General features: G+C 39.8%; 1 protein-coding gene across 1 annotated transcript; it reads left to right on the top strand.

Moving 5' to 3' along the window:
- Position 1: 1 nt before the first annotated feature.
- SLC39A9 (solute carrier family 39 member 9) lies at positions 2-27,581 on the top strand. Its single transcript, XM_013959491.2, has 7 exons — positions 2-786; positions 8,898-9,006; positions 14,910-15,101; positions 17,664-17,732; positions 19,073-19,158; positions 20,959-21,093; positions 22,876-27,581. Exons 1-7 carry the CDS (start codon positions 691-693, stop codon positions 23,104-23,106), a joined length of 918 nt encoding a protein of 305 aa, XP_013814945.1. The 5' UTR covers positions 2-690; the 3' UTR covers positions 23,107-27,581.

The raw sequence follows: 27,581 nt of genomic DNA, 5'->3' as shown, positions 1-27,581 counted from the left end.
CCGGGAACGACCGCCCGCGCCATGCTGGGCGGGGGGTGGGGCTTGCGGGAATAGTCACGGGAGGGCCGCGCCACGCCGCGCCGCCATCTTTGGTGGGGGAGCTGCGCGCCTTCCCGCCTCGGCCCGCGCGGGCCGCTAGGTGGCCGCGGCCTCGTCCGCCATCTTGAAGTTGGGAAGCGCGCGGGATGACGTGATGGGTGCGCCCCGGAAGAGGAAGTACTGTGTCGTCGAGGTGGCACTTGGCCTCCGAGGTAGCGGCGGCGGCTGGTGGCTGCAGGGTGCCCGCGGACCGGTGCGGCTTCCCGTCCCCTCCCCTCCCGGCCCGGCCCCTCGCCTCAGCCCTCCCCGCGGCCTCGGCCCGCTGTGCGGAGTGGCCGCGGTGCCCGGCGCTTCCTCCCCCACCGTAGCGGGCGGTGCAGGCAGGGTCCAGCCGCCTCAGGTGAGGGCTGCGCCTGTCCGGGCTGGGCCGCCCCGCCCCGCCGGCCGCGTCGGGCAGAGCCGCGGCTGCCGCACACCCGGCCCGGAGGGTGCCGCCGCCGGGGGCTGAGCCGGCCGGAGCTGCCGGGCAGGACAGACATGGCTGAAGGCCTTTCCTGGGACCTCGGTGTCTGCACGGGTTAAGGCGTGCGGGACGAGGTGAAAAAGTTGCTGTTGAATTTCACTTTAAGGGACTGGACAGAAAGCAGCGAAATGGATGATTTCCCCTCCATCTGCCTGCTGTCTCTGGCCATGCTGGTTGCCTGTTATGTGGCAGGGATTATTCCTCTGGCAGTTAATTTTTCAGAGGTAAGACGGTTTCACCAAACTGCTCCTTGGTTGCTAAGGAAGAATAGCAGGAATTAGATGCAAAATCCACCAAGAGGTATCAATGCTGTCCCCTTTCAACTATAGCTATGCTGTTGTAGGTGCTCTTCTAATTTAAAAAGATTTCTAAGGAAAACATGAGTGGATGTTAACCTTCACTGAAAATCGCAGCATAAAATAAGGTTTGCTCAAAAATGTGCGTAAAATCACTTAAACATAACAAAATCTATCCAAGTCTCTCAGCTGCAGGTACAGCAAAGCCTCAGCCTATGGTTGAAGAACAAGAGAGTAGTTGGACATTGTTATTCTTGTGAGGAGTTTGTGTCAGAAACTTCTGAAGTTAGAGGCTAAGTTTTATTATGTGTCCATGGACTCTTTGAGTCAGGGCTTCTAAACCAATTCTGAAAATGTTCTCAGAAAATTGGTTTTGGTTAACTATTTTGCTCACACTTTATACTACCCACTAGATAACAATTAGCTCTTTGATGATTATAAGAAAAATTTCAAGTCATGTTAATATCCCTGACAACTCAAAGCGTTCTTTTTGAAAAATATCTAGGATAAAAAAGATATTTTTAAAAGAGAGGGAAACTGTTATGGAGCAAATGCGAGTCCAAGCAGTAAAGGAATTTAGAAGCAAATGTATTTGGGCTCTTCTAAGAGATGGCATTATCATTGTTACAGTCTCTGGAAGTTTCATAATATCCTCTGAGGCCCGTGGGCTTTTATTTTTTTCGAAATGTTGACTGTTGCAGTAGATGTAATGTAGTGAAAGTTCAATCATTATAAAGTAGTAAAAGCCTGGTTTATCATTTCTGTTGGATACAGCACTGTTCTTGGAAAGGGAGGTGCTGGAAAAGAGATGTAACCTGTTTCCCCATCACATCACACTTTGAACCTATCCTTTAGTCTCATGATAACTGTTGCAGTGGAGGCTTTGGGGAGCAGTAGATTGTGAACAGCATGGGAAGAAATGCAGTTCCTTTCTGTTATAGCACAGTTCAACTGAATGAATTGAATATATCCTGAGATCTTTCCATAAAAATTAGTTCGACTCTGTATTTGCTTTGATGGACCTTCCCTTAAACATTTTCAAGGCTATGGCCACTTTCTTCTCCCTCACTTTTTCCCTGATGCCTAGAAAGGACTTTCTTGCAAATTTGCTAAGACCACTACCTAGCATGTTAATATTATCTCAAGGTTGTGTGTTTTTTTTTTTTTTTAACATTTCCTCATGAATGTTTTTGAAAGTCGCCTGCTGTTTCTTTATACCTGGTTGTAAGTTGTTTGGAGGTGGTGTTGAAGTGTTTGTGGTTTATACATGTCTGTACAGTTGGATCAGGAGCTCCTAAATCGCTAGGGACTCCTGACTGCTTCAGGAATACAAAGCCATTATAAAAAATTTGTGGAACCAAAAATATAGTGCTCTGCATAAACAGTAACCAAATACTTATCAACCTGCTGTTATGTATGCAATGTTTGTAAATGTGTGTACAGTTTGTAAATAAGTTTATTGGAGTATCTTAAACTCTCTGAATTTCTTGATTCAGTTTTGCACTTGACTTAAATTAGATTTTCTAAGGACCCATATGTTATGCTGATTTAAAAGAGGAGCTGAACCTCTTCGCAGATGGTTTTTGTGCAAATACTGTCTAATCCTGGAAATACCTAATTATATGCTCTTTATGTGAGAGAGCAACTGGAATGTAGTGAGCTGTGCCTAGGGGTGGATGAAGAGCTAATTGAGAGCTTATGGGTAAGGATCAAAGGGCAGGCTAATAGAGGTGACACTGTTGTGGGTGTTTACTACAGGCCACCTGATCAGGAAGAGGAAGTCGATGAGGCCTTCTACAGACAGCTGGAAGTAGCCTCACGATCCCAGGCCCTGGTTCTCATGGGGGACTTCAACCACCCTGCTATCTGCTGGAAAGACAACACAGCTAGGCACAAACAGTCCCGGAGGTTCCTGCAGAGCATTGGTGACAACTTCTTGACACAGGTGGTGGAGGAGCCAACAAGGAGAGGTGTGCTGCTGGACCTCGTACTAACAAACAAAGGAGGACTGGTGGAAGATGTGAAGGTCAGGGGCAGCCTTGGCTGCAGTGACCATGAGATGGTGGAGTTCAGGATCCTGCGAGGAGGCAGCAGGGCACCAAGTAGGATCGCAACCCTAGACTTCAGGAGAGCAAACTTTGGCCTCTGCAGGGACCTACTTGGAGGAATCCCATGGGTGAGGGCCCTAGAAGGAAGGGGCGTTCAAAAGAGCTGGTTAATATTCAAACATCACCTCCTCCAGGCTCAAGAGCGGTGCATCCCTCTGAGTAGGAAGTCAAGCAAAGGAGGCAGGAGACCTGCATGGATGAGCAAGGAGCTCCTGGCAAAACTCAACCAGAAGAAGGAAGTCTACAGAAAGTGGAAAGGGGGACAGGCCACTTGGGAGGAATATAGGAACGTTGTCAGAGTATGCAGGGATGCGACGAGGAAGGCTAAGGCCCGTTTGGAATTAAATCTGGCAAGGGATGTCAAGGACAACAAGAAGGGCTTCTTCAAATACATCAGTAGCAAGAGGAAGACTAGGGAAAATGTGGGCCCTTTGCTGAATGGGGTGGGTGCCCTGGTGATGAAGGATGCAGAGAAGGCAGAGTTACTGAATGCTGCCTTTGCTTCAGTCTTTACTGGTCAGGCCAGCCCTCAGGAACCCCAGACCCTGGAGGCAAGAGAGAAAGTCTGGAGAAAGGAAGACTTTCCCTTGGTGGAGGAGGATCGGGTTAGAGAACATTTAAGCAAACCTGACACCCACAAATCCATGGGCCCTGATGGGATGCACCCACGAGTGCTGAGGGAACTGGCGGATGTCATTGCTAAGCCACTCTCCATCATCTTTGAAAGGTCATGGAGAACAGGAGAGGTGCCTGAGGACTGGAAGAAAGCCAATGTCACCCCAGTCTTCAAAAAGGGCAAGAAGGAGGACCCAGGGAACTACAGGCCAGTCAGCCTCACCTCCATCCCTGGAAAGGTGATGGAGCAGCTCATCCTGGAGGCCATCTCCAAGCATGTGGAGGAAAAGGTGATCAGGAGTAGTCAGCATGGCTTCACCAAGGGGAAATCATGCCTAACCAGATAGCCTTCTATGATGGAATGACTGGATGGGTAGATGAGAGGAGAGCAGTGGATGTTGTCTACCTAGACTTCAGCAAGGCTTTTGACACTGTCTCCCATAACATCCTCATAGGGAAGCTCAGGAAGTGTGGGCTAGATGAGTGGACAGTGAGGTGGATTGAGAACTGGCTGAATGGCAGAGCTCAGAGAGTTGTGATCAGTGGTGCAGTCTAGTTGGAGGCCTGTAGCTAGCGGTGTCCCCCAGGGGTCAGTACTGGGTCCAGTCTTGTTCAACCTCTTCATCAATGACCTGGGTGAAGGGACAGAGTGCACCCTCAGCAAGTTTGCCGACGATACCAAACTGGGAGGAGTGGCGGATACACTGGAGGGCTGTGCTGCCATTCAGAGAGACCTGGACAGGCTGGAGAGGTGGGCGGAGAGGAACCTCATGAAGTTCAACAAAGGCAAGTGCAGGGTCCTGCACCTGGGGAGGAATAACCCCAGGCACCAGTACAGGTTGGGGGTTGACCTGCTGGAAAGCAGCTCTGCCGAGAAGGACCTGGGAGTGCTGGTGGACACCAAGTTAAGCATGAGGCAGCAATGTGCCCTTGTGGCCAAGAAGGCCAATGGTGTCCTGGGGTGCATCAGGAAGAGTGTTGCCAGCAGGTCGAGGGAGGTGATTCTCCCCCTCTACTCAGCCCTGCTGAGGCCCCATCTGGAGTACTGCGTCCAGTTCTGGGCTCCCCAGTACAAGAGGGATGTGGCACTACTGGAGCAAGTGCAGCGAAGGGCCACAAAGATGATTAGGGGACTGGAGCATCTCTCTTATGAGGAAAGACTGAGAGAGCTGGGCCTGTTTAGCCTGGAGAAGAGAAGGCTGAGAGGAGATCTTATCAACATGTACAAGTATCTGAAGGGAGGGTGTCAAGAGGATGGGACCAGACTCTTTTCAGTGGTGCCCAGCGACAGGACGTGAGGCAACGGGCACAAACTGAAACACAGACACTTCCATCTGAACATGAGGAAAAACTTTTTCACTGTGAGGGTGACAGAGCCCTGGAACAGGTTGCCCAGAGAGGTTGTGGAGTCTCCTTCTCTGGAGATATTCAGAACGCACCTGGATGCAATCCTGTGTAACGTGCTCTAGGTGACCCTGCTTGAGCAGGGCGGTTGGACTAGATGATCTCCAGAGGTCCCTTCCAACCTCAACCATTCTGTGATTCTGTAATTAGCAGTTAGAATTGTTTTGTTTAAAATAATTGACTAAGCATTTGCAATGTGGATAATTTTAAACTGAAATGACTGTTTGGACTGCATATTCCCTGGTTTGCAAAACTTCTTATAGCTTCAGCGAGGAAAAAAATACCTTGCAAGGGCATTGCTTGTAAGGGTCGAAGTAGGAAATAAAAATGAATGGTTTACATGATTCACCCCGGATGCTGGAGAACAATAAAATTATTTACTAATGTTAAGGCATTTCTTCAGAAGACTTTTTTTTGCTGTGGAACTTATTGTTTGTGTTCTGATTTTTGTCTTGTTTTCTGTCCTTTGAGTTAGATTTGAATATTCTTAAAAGTATGAAACTCCAGTACAGCCAGGTATCTGTGCTAGAAAGGTACAGACTGGGCAGAGCTTCACTTTATGTATGCAGATATGAATCCATTCAGCTTAGTCCTGATTTGCAGTACTCTTTTAGGCTAGCCTTGGGCCAGAAACCAGACTGTGCCAGTTTTTGAGGCTCCCTCAAGTTGTAGCTGAAAAGCCAAAAATTAAAACAAAACCAAAAAACTTCTAGAAGTTTGGATCCTTTGAATGCCTGATAAACACAGGCAGTGTTGACTGAAGTGGGACTGCTTGCTACTGAAAGTAGGTGAAAGCTTCTGCTGGGGGTGTCAGAGCTTTAATGCTATGCAGATTTAAAGCAAGAAACTGACATCACTCCTGGCGAAACACTGAGCTGTGGAACATCTTGCTTATTTGAGAGTTTGGGTTTTCTTTTGGAATAGAAAGTTAAGATATTTTCCTGTGAGGTTTTTAACACTATTTACTCTGTTGTTGTTTTTCATGAGATACATAAGTGTTTTGGTAACTAAATGGTTTATTTTTAAAAGACTCAATTTCTTGGACCAAACTAGATGACTTTCACCCATCTGGGTAGACTGCAATTATTAGACTGCTGTATTCATCTCTAAGAATGCTGACTTTTCTTGAAATAGTAATTTGTTAGTGTGTGTGATTTTCGTGCTTTTTAAAAAATCACGGATGTCCAAATTAAAGCAAGCAATATTTGCAGTCAACAGTCCTACTTCTGACATTTTGGTTTTGGCAGTTTGTGTATGTGTGTGTATATAAATATATATAGTATAGAATGAGAGATTATACTGCAGCACTATAAACATCATCTTATTGTGCCTTTGAGATGTCGTATTTTGGCCAAACTGCTTTAAAAACCGTCGGTGTGGAAGATCAGCTCTTTATGTAGATTCCCACTGTATAACAACTTATCAGGTGTAGTTATCATATATGTGACTGTGCAGTGCCTGTTGGTGGAAAACTTACAAATATTTTCATCTCCTGCATATTACTACTTGAATTTTCCCCAGTAAAGTTCTAAATATTTCCTTATGTTATGTTTGGCATGCATTTAGAAAGCTAGTTGTAAGTCCCTCCAGAGCCTGTATTTCTTCTGTGCAATTCTCACCTATTTAGGTGAGATTTATTCAGCTTGCATCATTACAGTGCATGAAGGAGAAGGGGGGGGGCATAATAAGGATATGCTATGAGTAGTGCTTTCCTGTTAATCAGACACTGCTCTCCAGGTCCTCAATAGTTAACGCTGGTATTTGGGTAGCACACAGACATCTCGTTGTGCATTCAAGATGATGATGGTTCTGCCACAAAGTAGGTGATACAGAGTTGATATCAAGGTCTGAACTTCAGTAGTTACTAGGGGTGGTATGATAAGGGCTATTGCAGAAATGATTCTCTGGAGGGGAGGGAAACTTGCCACATGAAGCAAATTGTTGTACTTTAGGGACCATTAGATGTTTATGTAATTGGATTTTTGGTGCATGACTTTGACTTTAGCCTCTCAGTATTGTAGTCACAAGCAAACAAAAGTTAATAGTAAATTGTTCTTACATAGGAAAAATAGAATTTAGTCAAGAGGTACTGCAGTTGAGGGAGTAGTGTTGTGTCTCTAGGCTTTTTGTCCAAAATTAGAATCTTTCTAGAAAGATAATCCATACTATTAGTAGCAACTGCTTAGAAAATCTTTACCTGCTTTTGTTGTTTGTTTAAGCTTGTTGCAGAAACTTGATTTCCCTGGAATATGAACTAGCCTTTTTTCTTTATTATACTATAAAAATATTACGTTTACCTAATATTCTCTAAGGTTTAATTACAAATTTGCAACACTTAGATTTTACAGAGGATTTCAGTTTTAGCTATGTTTGCCAAGGGGAAGGGGGAGTGCTATGATCTGTAACTACCTAGAGTGGAATATCTTTTTGTAATTCCCTAAAATGTGGTACTTTTGCATAGTCTTTAACTCCTTTTAAAACGCTACTGGAAGGCTTAAAAGCGGTGGTAAAAACAATAAACACTGTTCTGCATTTATGCATCTCCTGGTAAATTAAAAAAAAAAAAACTGGCATAAAATGTGTGTTAGCACCATTATCATTTTGTCTAATGCAGTTCCTTCATTCAGTTCCCTCATTCAAACTCTCATTTAAAGAAGCCCTTTAAATGACTTCTGTAATTCTAGTTTTGAACCAATCTTTGGGATTCGGTCCTGTCTGTCATATTTTGTAGCTACCTGACACTTTGAAAATATTATGGTACATATTGCAGTTTTACACATTCAGTGGGCAACTTATGCATTTGGTTGTTTTTGGAATACATGGAGCACATTATCAGAACTTTCAAGTGTAAAAAAAACAAAACAAAACAAAACAAAAAAAAACCAAGAACAAAAAAAAACCCATAAGTTGCTCTTAAGCTTTTTTTTATTCACAATTTTATGTTTTTAAATTAAATCTATTCTTCCATGATACCATACTAAGTAAAATGCCATTAAATTATGGCAGTTTTGAGGGCAGGCTTCTGCGCACAGGTTGTACGTTCAATGAAGACTGAAATGTACTTCATCTATCACGTGACACTAACAGTCTTAATAGCTTAACATCATTTCTCATGTCTCTGCAAGCCTTTAGGTGAAGGTAGCATTCCTCTTGCATTTTTTTTCTATGAAATCTTTCCTTTGTTCCTGTAGTCCTAAAACTTCTTTCTTAGCCTTTTTCTATATTAAATAAGTATAGCTGACTTAGCAGTTTAGACTCATACTCAGCCAATGTATTATAGGTGCATTTTTATTATTGTTCTCTTGTCTTTCTGTATTTTCTTTGGTTTATCTTTCTAGTATATTCCTTGGTTATATAGATTAGAATTATGGAGGAGCAGGCAATTTCTCTTGTGCTGTGCCATGCCTACCAGAAGTTTTAGGAAACTGGCATGTTTATATATAATTTCTAGTAGGAAGGATATATTTGATTGCAAACCCAGAAGGAAGATAAAATATAGAATTAAAAACATGCTCCAAAATTCAGGCACTCTGTCTTTCTTCACCTCTGTAGGCCTTGCAGTTGGAGCACTACAGGGTGAATTAGCCCCCAAAAATCATTAGTGGCAAATATAACAATCCTTGCTATTTTCACATATGCCATGTATCATTTCTTGTCTAATGGTAACAATCAAGTCATTTCTAATCTTCATTTTCTACTTTGACTGTTAGCATCAGATGCTGTGGACATGTTCACGTTAATCATTAGAAATAAAGGACTGTGAAACTGGGGCTCTTGAATAAAAATTATGCAGAGGTTTTGTGGATTACTGCCTGCCCCCCCCCCCACCTTCATTTAAGGTCTAGTAGTGAGGGAGAGTAGAGGAGGATTTTTCATTCCTAAAGATGATACATATTTTATGCTTGCTTGCAGGAGAGGTTAAAGTTGGTGACTGTTTTGGGTGCTGGGCTGCTGTGTGGAACTGCCTTGGCCGTCATTGTGCCAGAAGGAGTACATGCACTTTATGAAGACATTTTGGAGGGTAAGAACCAAAACCATGTCCACAGATGCTCTTGTTCAAGATAACTTAGGTTGTGGTGTGATGATACACTACAACATGTTTCCAGGTCGTGTAGCATGAGATGGGGGAGTGAGCGGTCACAGCAGCATGATGGAAAGCCAGCATAAAATCACAAAACTTTCATAAGCACAATACTGTATGTTAATGGTGATTTGACAAAGAAACATGGTCAGGCTGTGGATCAGCTTACTATTCCTGAGTGATCCAGTCATTTGCAGGTCCAGTGTACTGTACTGTTCATGGCCTTTTATGCAGGGTCATGCGTAGTGTTCCGTATGCTGAGGAGAGTTAAAGTTTAACTCTCACTGGAACCTCAAACAAGAGGCATAAAGATGCCTTTGGGAGAGAATGATCTTGTGGGTTATTTGCTGTTGCTTTCTGTGGTTTAGATCACTTTTATTATTATACAGTTGTTGCTGTAACCAGAAGTGTTCTATAGATCTATGTGTACTTCCCTTATAAGTGATTCTTCCTTTGAAACTAAAGGACTTGTTGAAGCAAGGTTAGTTTCTTACAGCTGTAGAGAATGAACACTGGATGACTGATGCCCTTACTGCCCACAGCAATCTGTTGGCTTTTCTGATGGGCCTTGCTGGCCCAAGGCAGAGATGTTTGATGTCTTCCTGAATCACTTCTTGAAACACCAGTTTTCAGCTATTCAAGCAGTTCCATAGCAGCCCAAGTTCTTATTTTTTTTTCTCCTTGTCTTTAATTTTCTGCTGCTTAATATATTGAAATAGCTCAATAATGAGACTGATGAGTGTTGGTACAAAAAAAAAAGGGTGGGAACACATGACCGAGGTTAGGTGGGAAAGGTGAAACTGCAGCAGCCAGCAGTCAGACGACATTAGGCAGCTATGGAATCTCAGTTTAAAATGGACTGAAGTTGTAATTAAGTTCCTTTAATACACTTGTCTGAAAATTGTGGTTACATAGGGCTAATTCACAGAGTAGGAGGCGTTCCTGTTTTGAGTGGCAACGTCCATCGTAGGTAGATGCTAGCTATATGCATGAGGTGCCAACTTCACCTATCCAGTTCTAGTCTGCTGCCACCAGCCTTTCAGATAACTTCACCTTTAATGAATAGCTTAAAGCTAATGGAGATAACATGTCCTGTAGGAGCATCAGCACAGGGCCCATCTCATACCTAGAAGTCTTGGAAAACCTCAGTTTATGAGGTTATGCACTTATTTTTAATAGTCTGGGCTCATTACCTCTGTTTGTTGGAGTGCACTTTAATTATTGCTTAAGTTTGGAGTGTTTGTGCTATTACATTACCATTGCATGTGTAAAATTTTTCAATATGCTTAAAATCAGAACTTTATCTGAAAGTAAACAGCAACAACTTATTAGTCTCAGAGGAAAGGCCTATAAAGTTGAGGCTGTAGAGAACTTTGCAAATGTGTCTGATATACCATTGTTTCTAATCTTTGATAGAAAGTCATAATCCTCTAAGTTGCTTGGCTATTTTTTCTTGTTTCTACACCCTTTTCTTCTATATCTCTCTATATATAGATATATATTTATTTATTTATATTTATATTTATTTATTTATTTTAAACTTATAAAAAGAAATACAATTTCTTTTTAGTGGTAGGTTTTATTTTAGCCTGCTGTATTTTCCACTAACTTTATATGTTGTTCTAGTTACATTTAAAGTAAACGGAATATATAAAATCATCCATGATTAAGAAATGAAAGAACCTCTGATTATGCTTTTATACTGTATTGTAATTTGTGCACTGTAATGTAGGATCTCTCTAACGAGCTGTAGTTGTGGGTTTACTCTTCATTTTAATTCTGAGTAGACTAAATTTTCTTCTAATGATATGGCTAGCAGTAAATACAATTACTGAGAACAACTGCATATTTTTTCACTAAATGTGGTATACCATTCGTGTATCACATCTACATCCAGCTTAAGAACTATTAAATGGTAAGTTATATAGTGTTTATATTTGGAGAAAAAAGGTACTTCCCATTAGTGCAGTAGTAAAGTCAGATATAAGTACCTAGGAAAACCTAATTTCTTCTGAGAGCAATTTCAGACTCATTTCCTAACTAAGTCTCCTGACTAAAGCCAGTCTGTCTATAAAGAAAGGTTTAAGTAGCACTGAGAATGATCTCTTTTGGATAATTCTATTTTCTAGTGTCCTACCTGAAGTTTAATTTCCTCTAGCACATTGCACTTGCAAGTCAAATCCTAAGTTGTTGTCTTCCTCTGTTGAAGAAATGAGAGAACTAGACTTCTTATATTGCAGAGAGATGAAATTCACAGCTATTACAGATTTAACTACAGAAATTATTTAAATGTCTTTCTTGCAGAAGTAAAGTATTCAAAGTTAAGCTTAAGGCTCAGAACTTCACAGCTTTTGGTATGTTTACAACTTCACCCACTCATGTAAATTAAATCTGGAAAGTTATCTAAAGAGACATTGAGGCTTAAGCCTGAATGTAATTATTTTTATATATACAGAATGACTTCGTCTTGTCTTCGTAATGTCTGTGTTAACAAGGTTCTTATGTATTTTAAGGTTTTACTTGCATCTTAAAATAAAAATCACTGTTTGTTTTCAAGAAGTCTTATTTACCAAAATAGAGCAGGAAACAATTTATTGGAAGTTCTGCACCTTCAGTTTTTAGAAGAGCAAGGGCACTGTGGCAGGGGAGTCCTTGATTTTGCATGTAAGTGATTAGAGTGAGAACTTTCAGGCAATGATTATTATTTGATCATAACCAAAGTAAACTTCCTTGGTGACTTCAGTTCTTTGCTTTAATGGATGAAAGTGGGTAACTACTGTCAAACAGATTGCCCAAATTACCGAATGTGTTTTGTGACTTGACGTAATCAGAAGGAATGTTAACAATATTGGTTGGTCTAAAGTTATATTACAGGTTAATCTTGTTCAGTAAAGATACATTTGTGAAATCTTGCTGAGGTTGCCAAGCCTGTTCTAATGTTCTCTGTTTATAGCAGTGGGATTGTATGATTATATCAAATCCAAGAAGATGTCATGCAATAAGACTTTGCTAGAGTAAGTCAGGTTTTTAATGTTAATATCTGAAACTTCTGAAGAGTGGTTGTCAACCAGAAAGCCTCCCCAAAATTAAAGTTTTACATTTCTCACTTAAACCCAAAAAGTTAGGAAAGCCCTAATGTGTACTGTTCTTCCCTTTGGTTTTGGATTTTTGTTGTTCTTTTTCTATTCTTGTTGTTTTAAAAGGGTAAAATGTGTAAAAGGTACATAAAAAAGTAAGCTGAGTGGCAGTGTATCTTGAGTGAACCTTAAAAATACATAGTTGAACCAAAAGAGATATCTTTAGCGTTGAATTGTAATGACTATAATAATAAATTCAGACATGAATGGCCTTACCTTGATTCAGGTAGAACAAATAAGCTGTTCTGAAGTCAAACAACTTTCCAAAGCCAAATGATAGTTCCCTCAAAACCGGTGTCTATTCCACTATTGGGGAAATGTTCCTTGTAGTCTGACCAATGAAACAATCTAGTTGATAGAAAAGAAACTAGGGTTTCTTTTAATGTATACTAGTCCTTTTAGTCGTCTTACAGTTAAATGCGGTGATTAAAATAACACTAAAATCAGTAATGTTCTTTCAAGTAAAAATTTTTAAGAATTTTCAATGGATCATCAATGCTGTTCTGTATAGTACTGTAATCAAGGTATTGCTGTTCTGTGAAATAGTAAGAAATACAAAGTTAAATGAGGCAGGGGTTTGTGTGTGTTATTGTTTCAAGTCCTTTTGAAGAAGTGTTTTTCAGAAAAGATTTTAAAAACCAGTAGTTCAGCTGGTAGATATGATCAAGCAAGGATACTATTTCAAACTTAAGGAAGAGTGTAAAAGGGATGGGTAGAAATAAATGATTAATACATAAGAAGCGATAAGATCATGTGGACTGAGTAAAGGTAGCAGAGAGGAAAGTGTAGGATGAGTTGAAAAATGCCAGTAAACTGAATGGCTTCCTCTTAAATAAATTAACAAACAAACAAAAAACTCTGCGTGAGGCATGATTGAATGCCTATGCATAGTGTGATCCCTTTCCCTCCTTCCCCGAGTGATTTGTTGAAAGATCTGTTCAAGTAAGAGAAATGTTGAGGCATCCTTGTCTTGCCAGGGATGTTCAGTTGTCTTTTATGGTGATCACTGATCTCAAGAGACTGTTAGCATTTAGTTCAGTCAGATCTTAAGAAAAGAGAAAGTGTGGTTTTTGATTGAGCATTTGAACAAGACAGAGTCCTCCTTGTGTTTACAGATTATATTATGCTGCTAAATGGTAGTTTGTGAGGGGGTAGAAACTAATGTGGCAGCTGCTTTCTTACACTGGACTGTGATGCATGTGTTCTGCAGGGCATTGGAGCTTTGCAAAATGGTATCCCTGTTTTTGATTTCTTATTTTAAACCAAATTTCTTTTAAGAGTTTCCATAGAAATACAAAAGAGTTGCCTCTGTGACCAGCCATGTTCTCTAAGTGTGGAGGAAGGGCAGAAGACTTTACTAAAATAATTATAATTGAAGATTGATTTGGTCTAGCAGAAAAACAAAAACTGGAACCCTTTCATCATAGGACCTTAAGGAGATTTACACATATTAATTGAACCTGCCAAACATAGTTGTAAGCGTTGTCCTTGTTCTGGAATGGAGGCAACTTGCACTGAATGGTAGTTCGGGGCCTCAGTGTAGCATGCATCTCAAACATCTGACTTAGCTTGGGGTACCAGATAAGGAAATAAATTTACTGTGTGTGTTCTCCCATTGATAACACTTCAATAATACTTACCCTGTATAAAGGGCCTTAGTTGTCATGGAAGTACAACTGTTACTACTTATTATAAAAGTTATATTTTTAATGTATGCTGAGGAGCATGAAAGTATCTGTTCTGAATCAGCCAAAGGACTGTCTAGCTTGATATCTTGTCTCTGCCAGGGCCCTAAGAAAGAACATAAGATTCAGGTGAGCACAGTGTGTGAAACCAAGAAGTAGAACGTGCACTGTGTGCTAGGTGGTTGTCAGGGACTTGATTCAAACCTCCTTATGCCTGATCTGTGCTAGTGCCTCATAAAAGTCCTTCTAAGAGTGTGTTTCTGTATCTTGTTGGCAGAAGGAAAGCTTAGATATGATTCTGTGCTTCTATCAGCTGGAAACTACCCCAACTTTGCTATTTTTTTTAATCTTTCACATGAATATATTAAGGCAGCTATCCCCAGTCTTTGGCCAGTCCTGAAAAAGCCGTGTTCTTGCAGACGTTGTTTGCCCTGTGTGTCAGACTGGATTGCTGAAGCAGTAGCTTTCCATGGTCATGAGCAAGTTTGGAGGATTTTGTGGATGTTGCTTGGGAGCCATTAGGTGAAAGACTACTGGGGATGTTAGATGCACCTTCCAGTAAGGCCTTCCTCTTTAAACCCATATAAATTCAGATATACGCTCATTGATGAGTGTTGAAATTGGAAATTTTATATAGTGAGGGTTTTGCTTCTGGTGGCTCATGACTAAAAATATAAAGATCCCACTAGGGCAAATAACCTGTAAAAGTTAGTAAAATTACATTACATCTCTACTTTCTAAAATTCACTGTAGGTAGAGACATTTGTCAGTATTACTAACCTATGAAATATTTGAAAAGAAGTTTTGTTTGCTGAAGATGCTGAAGATGTATGGGAAGGGCAGACAAAAGGAGGTCAACCAAGCAAATGCATGCTGCCCTAGGAAACTGGGCTAAGAAAGACTGATGACTTTTTTGTGTTGACTAAGAGTGAGTGAGGAACACTTTCAGCAAAGGAGGAAAAAAAGCAAGCATGCCATATATAGGCCCCTGCCTCCTAATCTGTGTGCTTGCTTGCCACAGGGAAACATCACCCGGCAAGTGAGGTGCAGCGTGTGATGGAGTCTGAGAAGGTAGCAGAAATCCCGGTTGTGCATGAATATGGCCATGACCACTCCAGGTTGCATGCCTTCATTGGTGTTTCCCTTGTCCTCGGCTTTGTCTTCATGCTGTTGGTGGACCAGATAGGCAGCTCTCATGTGCACTCTACAGATGGTAAGTAAAGAGTCACTTTAATTATACTTGCTAATTAGTCTTTATTAACAAGATGCAATTTTTCTGAATGCTGCCGGGATTTAATTTGACCCGTCATGTTGCGAATTTCTGTTAAGAGAGGAGCTGAGTTTCAGTAGGTGCTGTACAAGCATAAAGCAGGATCTGTGTGAAACGCTTGTGCTGGAATATGTCTCCTGGAATCCAGCAGAATTTGAGAGTTTGCTTTGCTAATATGAAATAACTGTAGAGCACATACAGTGTGGGGATGAAAGGCGACTTGACACTTCAGTTATTGTCTGTTTTACGGTATCACCCATAGGGAATTTCTTTGGCTTTCCAAAAAAAACGTCAGGTTAGTTTTATCTTCCTTTGTCTTTTTTTTCCTACTTAATTGTCATACGTTGAGGTAATATTTGCAAAGAACAAAGTTATCCTATGTAAGACTGCAAAAATTGAATCAATAGCTAAATGTAAACTCTGGTCTTTTGTTGTAACTGCACAGCTAGGTCCCACACTAGGCTACAGACTCACTACTTCATGCAGAGTGCACAGGTTTCTCAACTTCCTTGCAAGTTTCTTGAAATGCCCACAGTTGCCATTGTTTCCTGCCTTTGCCTGTGGCTTCGCTTTCAGACTGTAGTTTGACACGCATTTAAGAGGCACTGTCACCAAAAGAGGTAGTTATTGCCTCTGCCTGGTTGTTCTCTCCCATGTAGTCTTCTCTGACGATGGAATTTGGCCCCCCAAAACTAGGGAACTGATGTAGATGAGTAAAACACAAAATAAGGGGAGGTATGTGTGTTTTAGTCGGATCCTTGGCAATTCACTGTGCAGCTGTGCAAATGCTTGTATGGAGTCAGTGTGGTGGGAAGGATGAGAGGCCAGTGCAAGGGCTGTTCATGCTCACACTGCTGGAGAAGGGTAGATGGAGCCATGGCCTTGGCTAGCTCATTTTCGTAGCTTTTCAAAGAAAACCTTAGCAGGTAGGGTGGCAGGTCACTCGGAGAATCAACTTTCACGAGAATCTGTGTACAGATTATGACCATTTCCAGTGTCTCTGATCAGAGCAAATAGCAGAAAATTGACTGTTTTTGTTGATCTGTGTTAGAGGTACACACTATAAAATAGGATATTAAGTACATTTTTTCTGGCCTGTATCTCTGATACAGGAAATGCAGTGGTGTTTTTGTAATTTTTATTAGGTGGGTTTAAGAAATGCTCTTTCCTCATTTGAACCATTGTCTGTTAGTTTTATTATCCCCAAGTGGTTAGATTTTACTTTCTCTAAACTAGAAAAATTCTGTAGGATAGAAAGAAGGTATGAAGTTAGATGAGACTATCTCTTTGAGTTTGTATAGTTCTGGGCAATCTAACATAAACTTAAATTTCAAGGAAATGCAAGAGAAGAACTTGAAAAAACATTCTTTGTGAATGATGTCCTCCTTTTTGATATGAGTACAGTCATGATCATCCAACAGGAGCCTTTGCAGTTACTCAAATAGGCTTCCCCTGCTTCAGAGGACCTATCTGACTGAAAAAAAACCATTAGTGTTTAGCTAGGTCACTTTCTTGATCTGATGAACTCTGTGACCACATGGGTGCCTGGGCAGGGATGCTGGTGGTGGTAAGAGAGCAAATGGAGGAGGGGGCTGGACAGGAGGAAAGGAACCAGACTTTCTGGCATCAGTACAGATTTGTTTGATTAAAGAAGCTTTGTCAATGTGCTTACAGTCACCTTTCTGAACACTAGTACAATTAAATAATAGCTGTTCAACTGTTTGGAACTAATCAGTTGAAGAATTGGATGTTTCTGTTCTTGTGTAAGACTTATCTGTCTCATTCACTGTGGTGATTCTCTGCAGCTATTTCACTGTTGATTGCATAGCAGTGGATATTACCCTGTTGTGCTGTGTAATGAGTTAATTTGCAAATGTGGTCAGAATAGTTATCAAACAATTGCAGACAAGATGCTGGATCTAAAGCAGCACTGGCTGCATTTCTTTTTCTGTGGTGTATAATGTTGGAGGGAAATCTTTGCAACTGTCCTCAGGGCAACAAGTAGAATTTATAGCTTACTAGGAATTGCCAGAGAACCAGTGTAACAGAGGCTGCCCAAGATTGTCCCATGAAGGAAAAGACCAATGTCAGGCTATGTGGGCAAAATAATCCTGGTCCTTGAGAACAGCTCTGGATTCTGGTGATGCAAAACTAGACTTTTCTCCCCTTGGTAGCACAGAACTTCAAAATTTGGTTTTAGGAAGTTAAGAAAAAGAACCGTAGCTGCCTGTGTCAATGACCCTGTAAATTGCAAAGAATAGTCTATGGTCCCACAGCTTTTTGCTGGAGGAATGTAAGGTGATTTGGTAGTGCTAAGTGTTGAGCTATTTTATAGTAAATCTAATGCAGAAATGCAAAGGATGAATTGGTCTGGAATTCTTATATAACTGAGTAAGCTGCTTATCACACCTAGAGAACATATGCAGTGATATCTTATAAATTTTATTCCAGTATAATTTGTGTATTTGCTCTCTTTAATCCTTAATTTCCTAATGACCATTTCAGATCCAGAAGCTGCAAGATCAGGCAATTCCAAAATCACCACAACGCTGGGATTAGTGGTCCATGCTGCAGGTAATGTGGGACCTATTGTTAGAACTTGGTAAGGACTTCTGTTGCTGTGCAACTTGTCTTTAGGCTATAGAAACACATGCATTTTTAAATTACGTTATCATTAACACATGAAAAGAGCCATGAGGAGCGTTTAATGTTGAAATATACTACATTGCACACCTTTATTAACCTTGAATTATCTCTTTAATAGTATGGCTGTAGGTTGAACAGCTTTGAGAGCGTAGAGAGTCCCTTTATGGTTTAACTGGTAAATTAAGAGTTATGCAGAGGTGGTTTTGAAAGTTGTTGACTTTTGCTTTATAACAAAGCAAAAGAGGAAGGGGGGGGGGAAAAACCAACTAAGGTTTGTCCCCAAGACTTAATGGGAAAACATACTCCACTGCTCAGAATTTTCCATAGAAATTTTATTTGAGTGCAATGTTTTCCCTTCTTTTTTTTCCCCCCCTCTGAAAACTTGCTATGTGATGCTCACTATCTCCCTCTCCTGTTCCTTTGCTGGCTGCTTTAGCTGCTACATTTCAATATGTGAAAATACATGTTTGATATGTAATGTGAAACCCCTTTGGGTTTGCTATGTCAGTTGAGCTGTGGAGTTTTTCCTCTCTCTTAAGGAACATCCTGTGATAAAGGAGATTTGTGGGATGCAGTGCAAACATTTGACTGAAACTCATTTATGTTGACTTTTGTAACTCTCTCAATCCTTGCATGTATTGCAGTCAACACAAATTCATTTTGTAATTCTCCATTATGTATTTATAATAAAAGAATGATGCTTTTTAATCTCCCCTGTTGAAAGTTATTGTGTAGGACATAAGATTTTGATCAAAAGATGTTATTTCAATAATAAAGTGTTTATATGTAAAGGACTAATAGAATCCATTTCCTGTTTCATGGATATAATATCTTTTTGTTAAATGGTACAAGAATATTATTTTAGGTTTTCATTTAAGAAAAGTAATAATTTAAACTCCTTTAATGTTGAGAATCTAAAACAGCTTTTTTGAATTTAGATAGGAAGCAACTTCTATAAAGAAGAGTAAAATTACTAAACTTGTTTCCCGATTCTGTCCTGTCAGGATGTGTCAATGCTGAATAGATTCTCAGTTCTACCTTTCTATTCTTATGGAAAATGAGATGGCTTCTGCTGAGGGTTGTCTGAAATTCTGAGGTTGTCATGGCTTAAGAAGCAAAGGGGAGTGAGCAATGTTTTGGGCTCATGGTATTAATGGCTTTTTGATTAATCGGACTTTTCAAATCAGCATGCTTGGTACTGTCAGCCATTGAAAAAAAGCTGAAAGTTATGTGGATGAATAATCAATGAACTTGCACTCCTTTTTCAGCTGATGGTGTTGCATTGGGTGCAGCAGCTTCTACTTCCCAGACTAGTGTCCAGTTAATAGTGTTTGTTGCGATTATGTTGCACAAGGTAAGTCATGATCCAAAAGTCTGTTCTTTAAAGGCCTCTTAAAGCATATAGAAATTCTTAAAGATCTAAGTTCCCTCAGTGATGTAATATGGAAATGTGTTATATCATTGAAATGAACAGAACAGTAGTACTGCTTGAAGGACCAAAGAACACTGGTGTGATGTATGACTGGATATCAAATGGAGAATGCAAAGTCTGAATGAGGTGAGGATGAGAGTGATTCCTTACTGCCTACCTTGGAAGATCAGTTTATTACGAAATGCGGCAGCTTCATGTTGGCTTTTTTGAAGCTAATCAAATCGAAAAGGATCAAATGATTCTTACTGTTTCAGGAGATGTATTTGAAGAAGTTCTGCAGGGTGAACCACAGGAGCATATACTAGTGTATTTGTTCAAGGAGAAAAAGCAGCTTTATGCTGGTGATGACAGTTCTTCCCTCTGTGTGATGTTCCCAAGAAAATGGGGAAGATATGTGTTTTATTGTTTAAAGGGTTAATCATTTGAATCCTCATAATATCAGATTACTAAAAAATTAGTAGTAGCTTCAATATCAATCATATGCCACTTCTGCAGAAAAGCTTTTAAACAAGGAAACACTGACTCTTGAAGTTGGAAAGTTTTTTATGTTTGTTTTTCTTAAAATGTTCATGTATGTATATTAGCTGTAGTTCCTAAATATTTTGTGAGTGCTTATGTATTTGACTTACGGCTGCACATGCACCTATTAAAGTAGTTAGTCATGCATTCATCTAAAATATTGCTTACATAATTGCATGTCCAGAATGTTAGGAAATCCAGATCTAGTAAGTCTTTAAGTCTTTTTTTTTTAACTGCTCATACAGTAAATGATGCTTGATGCAACCCTCTTCAAAGACTGCAATGTCAATGTCACATTTTGCTATGAAGCTTAAGTTATGGCTATTGTCAAGTGAAGAAACTGGCTTTTATTATTCTTAATGTTCAAACTAGCTGCCTTCTGAAATTGTACAATTTTTAAAAATAGTAAATTTCTCCTATGATAAACTCTCAAGAGAATTTCTTCCTATCTTGTTAATTTTTTGATACCTCTCACCTTTTGATGCTGATCAATTTTTGTCCTTCTCATCTTTTTTCCCCTCACTCATGCTTTCCTTCCTCTAGGTAAAAAAGATTCTGTGCATGAAAACAACTCTAATATATTTTAATTTACATTTTTATCTCAAATAAAATTGCCAGGGCTGGACTGCCACCATCTCAGTGTGCGCAAAAATATAATAAGTTCCATGAGTAGAAGGACAGCAATGCTTGTGGATAAGGAACTGGATGCTAGCAGAGGGATAAGAAGGAAGTGTTTGGTTATTCCCAGTAGCAACAAGTAGATTTGAATGAGGAAAAACTAATCAAAAGAGATCTCAAGTTTTTGTTCACTTGGAGATTGACAGCTGGCTGTCTTCGTTTTGGGTTATTTTCCTCTCCATGTTAATTGTGGAATTTTTCTGCCTTGGCTGAAGCGACCGGCTGTCTAAGGATGCATAATATCAACATGAAAAAAAGAAAAAGGTAAATTAGTTAATGAACACTTAGGGACTATAGGAACACTTCAAGCCAGAATGAACAGTTGAACGTTTATAGTGACTATACAAATATCTGTACTCTGGCAGCTGGGACACGAATTTCCTTTAGTTTGAAGGCAGGGCACTTCTGCAGACTTCTGTTGATTTGGGTTAAATGCAGCATACTAGTGCTTTACCTTAATCTCTTCCAGTTCAGTGCTGGGAATTTTAGAAGGGATTGTTTTGTCAGTGAATATTGTTTTTGCAGGCACCAGCTGCCTTTGGCCTTGTTTCCTTCCTGATGCATGCTGGGCTGGAACGGAATCGAATCAGAAAACACTTGCTGGTCTTTGCACTGGCAGCACCTGTTATGTCCCTGGTGACATACTTAGGGCTAAGCAAGGTAGGTCTGTGATTTAGTTCTGCTCAAAATGTAGCTTAGCAGTGGGGTTTGGGAAACAAACATCTTATGGGATTCATTAAACATTTTTTCAAATTGTTTTAAAAATTTAGCAGAAAGGAGCTGTTTAAAAAAAAAAAAAAAGTAGATTAAAAAAAGGTAGCAATATGTATGTATGAAACATGAAAAATGGCCTTTGTCTTCCATCAGAACTAATAATATAGCTCCTCTGTAGGGTTATGTGTAATTTTAGAAGACTGATTTCTGTCTCTTCTCCTTTTTACCTCTTCCCCTGGGAACTTTACATCAGATATAATGTGGTACATGTGGTACAAATGTGGTACGATCACATCAGATGTAATGTGGTACATGTGGTGCAAATATAACTAGATACTTGAGTCATTTTCACTGTTGCTGCATGCACTCTGTTTAACATGCAGATGAAAGAATCATCTTTGCTAATTTTCTCTGCCATCCCAGAATTGGTTGTCTTGTCTTCAAAGGCTCTTTCACCCTGTGTCAGAGATTGAATCCTCTATGCTAGAGGTAGAACAGCCTTTTTGCATCCCATACTCCTTCTACATCATAGTTTTGGCTTGACTTTATACAATCAGCGGCCTGTGAATTGAGTGACTGGACATGTGTTTATCATCTGTCCAAATTAAATGTTTCTGCCTCTTGTTGCATTTTCTGTGACACTTCTGTAGTTCTAACTGCTGTAGGTTTTGCTGGTGACCACACTATGAAGGAATCTGAAGTGTGTCATGAAACTTAATGCAGGAAGAGACAGATAAAGTAAATCATCTAGGATAATTCCTTTACTGGCTGGAAAGGAGTTTACGCCTGATACTGCAGAATAGGAGATGGCAGAAGGGGCTGGGTTTGTAAATAGAAATCAGAATGATGTTTGAGCACTTGCTTGATATAGGCTGGCTTGAAAGTTTTTTGCATTTTGCGCTTCAGAAAGAACAGAATTGGTGAGGCATAAAGACTGCCACAGTGGTTATATAGTTCCAGGGTAAAGGATACATCTCTGGAAATATAACTGAAGAGTATACCAAAGAAGTAAAATCACACTTGAGTGGGAGATTGATTAAGAAGGTGTTTGAAACTGATACGAAGAGTTTTGCATTTCATTACACTTAGTCATGAGTAGTATGATCTTAATCCTAGTATGAAAGTGAAGAGGTGCTCAAATTTTTGATTTGGAAGATGCATGTCTTTTCAAAAATAAGCTTGCATGGAAATCCTGGAAAGTATGGGGTGTTTGCCTATATATCCAAATGAAATACAGAAGTGTGGTCATTTGGGGCTTAAATCTAGCAAAACTCGCATTGAACTCCAGGGGACTAGATCTTTAAAGGCTAACAGCTTATTTGAACTCTTAAAAAGGGAAAAAACATCAGTCCTGAACATCCTTCTTAAATTTTGTGGCTTTGCAATCTAACTTTCATGTTTTTAAAAACACATTTTGGTTTATCTGTTGCTGTGAGATAGTCAAAACAGATGTTTCTACATAAACTCTGGTGTAAGGGTTCTTAGAAGTAAAATGAACTAAGTATGAAGAGAAGTGTCTGTCTTTATACCTCCCCCATTCAGCTTTATAATGTCAGTTGCTACTTGCAAGGTGCAAAACATTAAACAACATTTTAAATTGTTGTCACTGCGAGGGAATGAGAGTTAATGGAAATCCTACTGTGTCTGGGTTTTTACAGAACTTTTATTATTGGTTGAAGTTCTGCATAGCCTCATTTTTGCTCTTTCTTTTTTTTTTCCATTTCTCAGAGCAGCAAAGAAGCCCTTTCAGAAGTCAATGCCACCGGAGTTGCTATGCTTTTTTCTGCTGGGACTTTTCTTTATGTTGCAACAGTTCATGTCCTCCCAGAAGTGGGAGGAATTGCTCACAGCCACAAACCTGAATCAACTGGAGGAAAAGGACTCAGCCGTCTGGAAGTGGCAGCCCTAGTCTTAGGATGCCTTATTCCTCTAGTTTTGTCCGTTGGACATCATCACTAAACGCTCAAAGTTCACCGTTCTCAATCTGACCTGAGCAGTAACTGTCGGCTGCTCCCTTTATCATTGTCTGTCTTACCATCATCCATCCCATCTACTTTTATGGAGTTCAGAGGGAAGCTTGATTGCAAAATGAGGAATATTGGGAAAGTTTTTAGTATAGCAAAATGTGCTTTGGCAGCCGGACATTAATTCTGTATAACTTTCTTTTTGGAAGACATTTGCTATTTTAATTGTTACTTCTGGCCCTATTCTCAGGGAAGATGGAATTTGGAGTTTAAGAAAGGTGAGTGGGGAAGAACTTAGTGGCTCATCATGAAATTGCAATCACCAAAGTATCCTGCAATTCAGCTTTCACAGCTGAGAACAAAAACAAAGGACGGCTGCCTTTTAGGAGGTTAAAGTCTTCTTACTAGTGAAGTAGGGGGCTCTCCCCCATTGTTTTTTATGTTGTCCTGACAATGTGATTGGTTTTTGTAATGTTTGTTACAAATGGTATTGTAGAGGTGGCCTACACTCTGGACTATGCTGCTGTTGTAACAGAAGTATCTTTGGTAGGAAAAAATGCTCTGGACAATGTGTGGGGTTAATATAGGAAAGCTGGTTAAGGAAGTACAATCAAGTTTTGCAGTGTATTATTTAAGACAAAGGATAGAAGTGAGGAGAAAATTTTTTGATTGTTTATACAATTGTTAACAACTTTAAAAAAGGCAGAATGTCTTGGAAGATGATCTTCCACCAAGTCAATAAAGTGTAGGCAACCAAAAATGTTAGCAGGAATTAGATATTTGGTACTGTGATTACACTACTGCTACGCTTGAGAAAGAAATCCACAATGTCTTTTGAAATCAAGCTGTTCTGTGCTCTGAGGAGTAGCAGTCTGATGGAAACAGCTGTTGAGGGACCAGAGAACTTTACTAGCTCATCTTTAAAAGTTTGAACCACAGAAATCAGTGGGGTATGTGGGTTTTTTGATTAAATAAAAAGTGTTAAGGCTAACAAAACAAGATCTTTGGTTAAATATTTATGCTGCAGATAGAGTACAAAGTGCATCTAAAGCAGTTCTAAACAAAACAAATTCTGTTGGGTTTCCAGGGGACCTGTTAAGCATTTCAATTTTCTTTTGGGAATCCTACATTCACCTCTAACTGGTGATCATTAGTTTTGATGAATCTACTTGAGGACTTACTGCCAGCTGCTGATGCCTCTCACTGTAGATGGGTGATAAAACATCCCTTCCTTTGCAAGGCACAGCCTTCTCTTGTCAGGCATCTTTTTATCTCATGCAAAATATATTATGCTCTAATAACTGTAGTGCATTAAATAGTTAGGAATGCTTGATGTGCACAGACTCAACAAACAATCCTTTCTTGGGGGGGGGGGAAGCTTTTTAATTCTGTGCCCATTTTAAGCTATACTCTGTCTGCACTTTTTAAAGATAATATTGCCAAATATTTTTCTGTTTTTTATTTTTGTTGTTGTTTGAAATGGAGCTTCAAAGCTTGAATTGCTGGTTTCCTGAAGTGCTTATTGTTTCCATTTGAATGTGTCTTTTTTTTAATGCCATTTATTGCTTATACTACACAGGCCATTGTGCCTCTTAACTTTACATTTCTGTCACTGTTCTGTTTGTCTATTAGTTCAACAATAGGTATTGGCTGAGCTCCTGGACTAGTGAGTGCTCCGTTTGCTTTAAAACAACACGGATATACCCCAGGATTGAATTTGGTAATAATCCCTAGGACTGCTTGTTCATTTGTGTGTTTTACTACAAAATGGATGAATCTTAAAATCAATGCAAAATGAGTGGAAATCATATTTCCTGCAAGATATTATTTTCAAATAGAATTAGTGCATGAGATGTAAACAAGCATTTTTGACACTAGCCTTACAAAAGTAATTCTGTTCTGAAAAGCCACTGCATAAATAGTAACACAGATGAGATCTCTCCTGCACATTATATTTGCTTTTACGATGTACACGTACAACTTGTAAGTTACCTGTTAAAAGGTTGAGTGAAAGAGGTTACAGAGCTTCCAGTGTTCTTCCTGATTTCCCCCTGGTTATGTTCTTCCTTCATAATCTCACCACCTTGCTCACAGGAATTGCAAGGTCTGCTGTAGAAGCATCTCAGTGCAGCAGCAGATGCTTACATCTTGTGGAACAGCTAGTTTTTAAAGAAAAGTGGCTTATCTGCTTGACTATACAAGTCAAGTCATTTTTCTTTTTCTCCCACTACACCTGAAACGGTTTACATTGCAGGGTGAGGTTTTTTCCTTGAAAACCAAGCCAAAGAGTAACTATGCTTACTTTAAAAGGTTTGCAAGCCTGATGAAGGTACCTAAGTGTTGCTGAGCACCATCTGATCATAATGGATGATACTGACTTGCATCAGCCTGTAGAGAATCTGCTTTAATTTTTAGTTTTCTGGAGGAACCTTGAGTTTCTCTCATAACTATTAGTCCAGTAGCCTTTAAGTAGAGCACACTTGATCTGGAGTCTCAGCTAGATGATGAAAACGCCAGTAAGGAAAGATGATGATCAGTTTCTTTTTCTTTTTTTTTTTTTTTTCTCTTAAGCAGAGTGATATTTTAAACCATCATCCATCCTTTGCACATGCACCCCCCTGACACTCCCCTAGTTAAGCTAGCATCAGGATTCCATGCTCATTTTATGTTTAACAATTGTAATGGTTAGGGAGGTATGTAGATAAGGTCCCATTTAATGTGTTTCGCTCCTGTGTACCTGGATGGTACCTTTTTGTATGGATGTGTGTGTATTGATTGAAGATGCAACAGTCAACCTGTTTGCTACTGACTTAACCTTTGGCATGTTAATCATAACAGGTTCCTTTGCAAGAGGTTTTGTCATCTTTCGTTCTTCCCATCCCTCAGATCATGTTTCCAGTTTCTGGGACAACCGCCAGAAATGCTAATACTCGATTTAATGATTTATGAGCTTGAGAGGCCAAGTTACAACAGCAGGCAAAGGATTTTAAATGAAAACATTGATGGCTTAAAGTTGGCACAAAAAAGTCCAGTAACCTGTAGTTTTCATTTTGGCACTCAGTTAAGTAGGCTTCCTTGGATATTTTATTTTTCTTTTCCCGTCCATTTAAAAGTTGTAACAGTATTTTTTAGTATTTAGCTACAACAACAGTGACTAAGGAAGCTTTTGGTTATGTGATAAGAGAATACAAAATTTCCAATGACCAAACCTTTCCAAATTGTTAGGTCCACATGGAGGATTGTCTTCTTCAAGCATGGAGTTTTAAGGAGTTAAAATATCTCATTTTATCATATTCCCTTTTGATCTACTCCCCATCTGTCACAGTAAATCCAAGCACTGCATGTAGTCAGGGCCATCTGGTGTCATTTCTACTCCTTAGGGGACCTTGGTGCAAACAAATTCTTCTTTCTCTCTCTCTCTGTAATAGCCATCTCTGCCTGTGTTTTCTACTGTGAGGTAGGTGGCAGTAGGTCTAGCAGGTAACACATTAACTAAGTGCCAGGCATCTTTCTCCCTCTTTTCTGTAAATCCCCCTAGTAGGAAATCTGTAATTGCCTCAGCTGATTTTTCATTTCCTGATTTCTTAATTGGCAGTAGGAATTGGACTAAGGCTGTGTTTCTCTTGATTCCAGTGTGCTCAGCTACTTTACTCACCATTCTAATTTCCTTATTGTTCTTTGTATAAAAAAGGGAAATATTTCTTTTTCAGCACCTGATGACAGATACAGAAGCTGAACTGACATTAACTTGTGTGAGGAAGGCAGAGCTGTCACACCAAGATAGGAATTTTTGGTAATTGTTCCTTGTAATGTCAGGTGGCTGGGTGGTAAACACAGAAACCCACCTTTGACTTCTGAATTTCAAAGAGCTGTTCCTAGGTGGATTGTGTAAAAAGGTAATGTCAAGAGACACAGGAAAACTACCGTGTTTATTCAGAAACTAGTTCAGAACCTGGTGTTTGTCTTCAAGGAGCTTTTGGCAGTAGCTGATGTGTCTGTGTGGTATCAGCTTTGTTCAGGATAACAGGGAGGTGCTGTGGAATCAATGTTGCTGCTGCTCCCTTCTCATTCTGTGCTGCTTTGCTGCATAGGACCTGGGAAGAGGAGGAAGAATATTCTTCCGGGGAGAGGGGCAGGTGGAGTGGTTGCGTTATGCTGGGAAAGTTTATGATGAATTTGAGATTCCTGTTCACCTCAAACTTCTTATTTAAAAAAAAAAAAAATTGTGTTTTCTTTTTATTACATCTCAGCAGCCTTGGCTTTCCAGGGAAAACATTACATGGTCATTGCTGTTTACTTAACTCCGTGTATGGAACTGTAATTTTAATATCTTCTTTTCCAAACCATTTGTACACAAAATCATTCCATGAATGGCTGCCTTATAGTTTTTCCACTTTAATTGTGAATGGTTAAAATAATGTTGCAGTTTTTGATTTGTTCTATTATATTAAATTTTTAGTAGGTGCAGTG

Source organism: Apteryx mantelli, chromosome 4 (genome assembly GCF_036417845.1).
Source record: "Apteryx mantelli isolate bAptMan1 chromosome 4, bAptMan1.hap1, whole genome shotgun sequence".
Classification (NCBI taxonomy): Eukaryota; Metazoa; Chordata; class Aves; order Apterygiformes; family Apterygidae; genus Apteryx; species Apteryx mantelli.
The sequence above is the reverse complement of the archived record's forward strand: the minus strand, read 5'-3'. Positions and strand labels throughout refer to the sequence as shown.

Bases quoted from the DNA above. Each gene is read 5' to 3' on its own strand.
- SLC39A9 (XM_013959491.2), top strand. From the start codon at position 691: ATGGATGATTTCCCCTCCATCTGCCTGCTGTCTCTGGCCATGCTGGTT. The intron at 787-8,897 runs GTAAGACGGTTT...GCTTGCTTGCAG, and splicing joins TGGCAGTTAATTTTTCAGAG to GAGAGGTTAAAGTTGGTGAC. The intron at 9,007-14,909 runs GTAAGAACCAAA...TGCTTGCCACAG, and splicing joins TTATGAAGACATTTTGGAGG to GGAAACATCACCCGGCAAGT.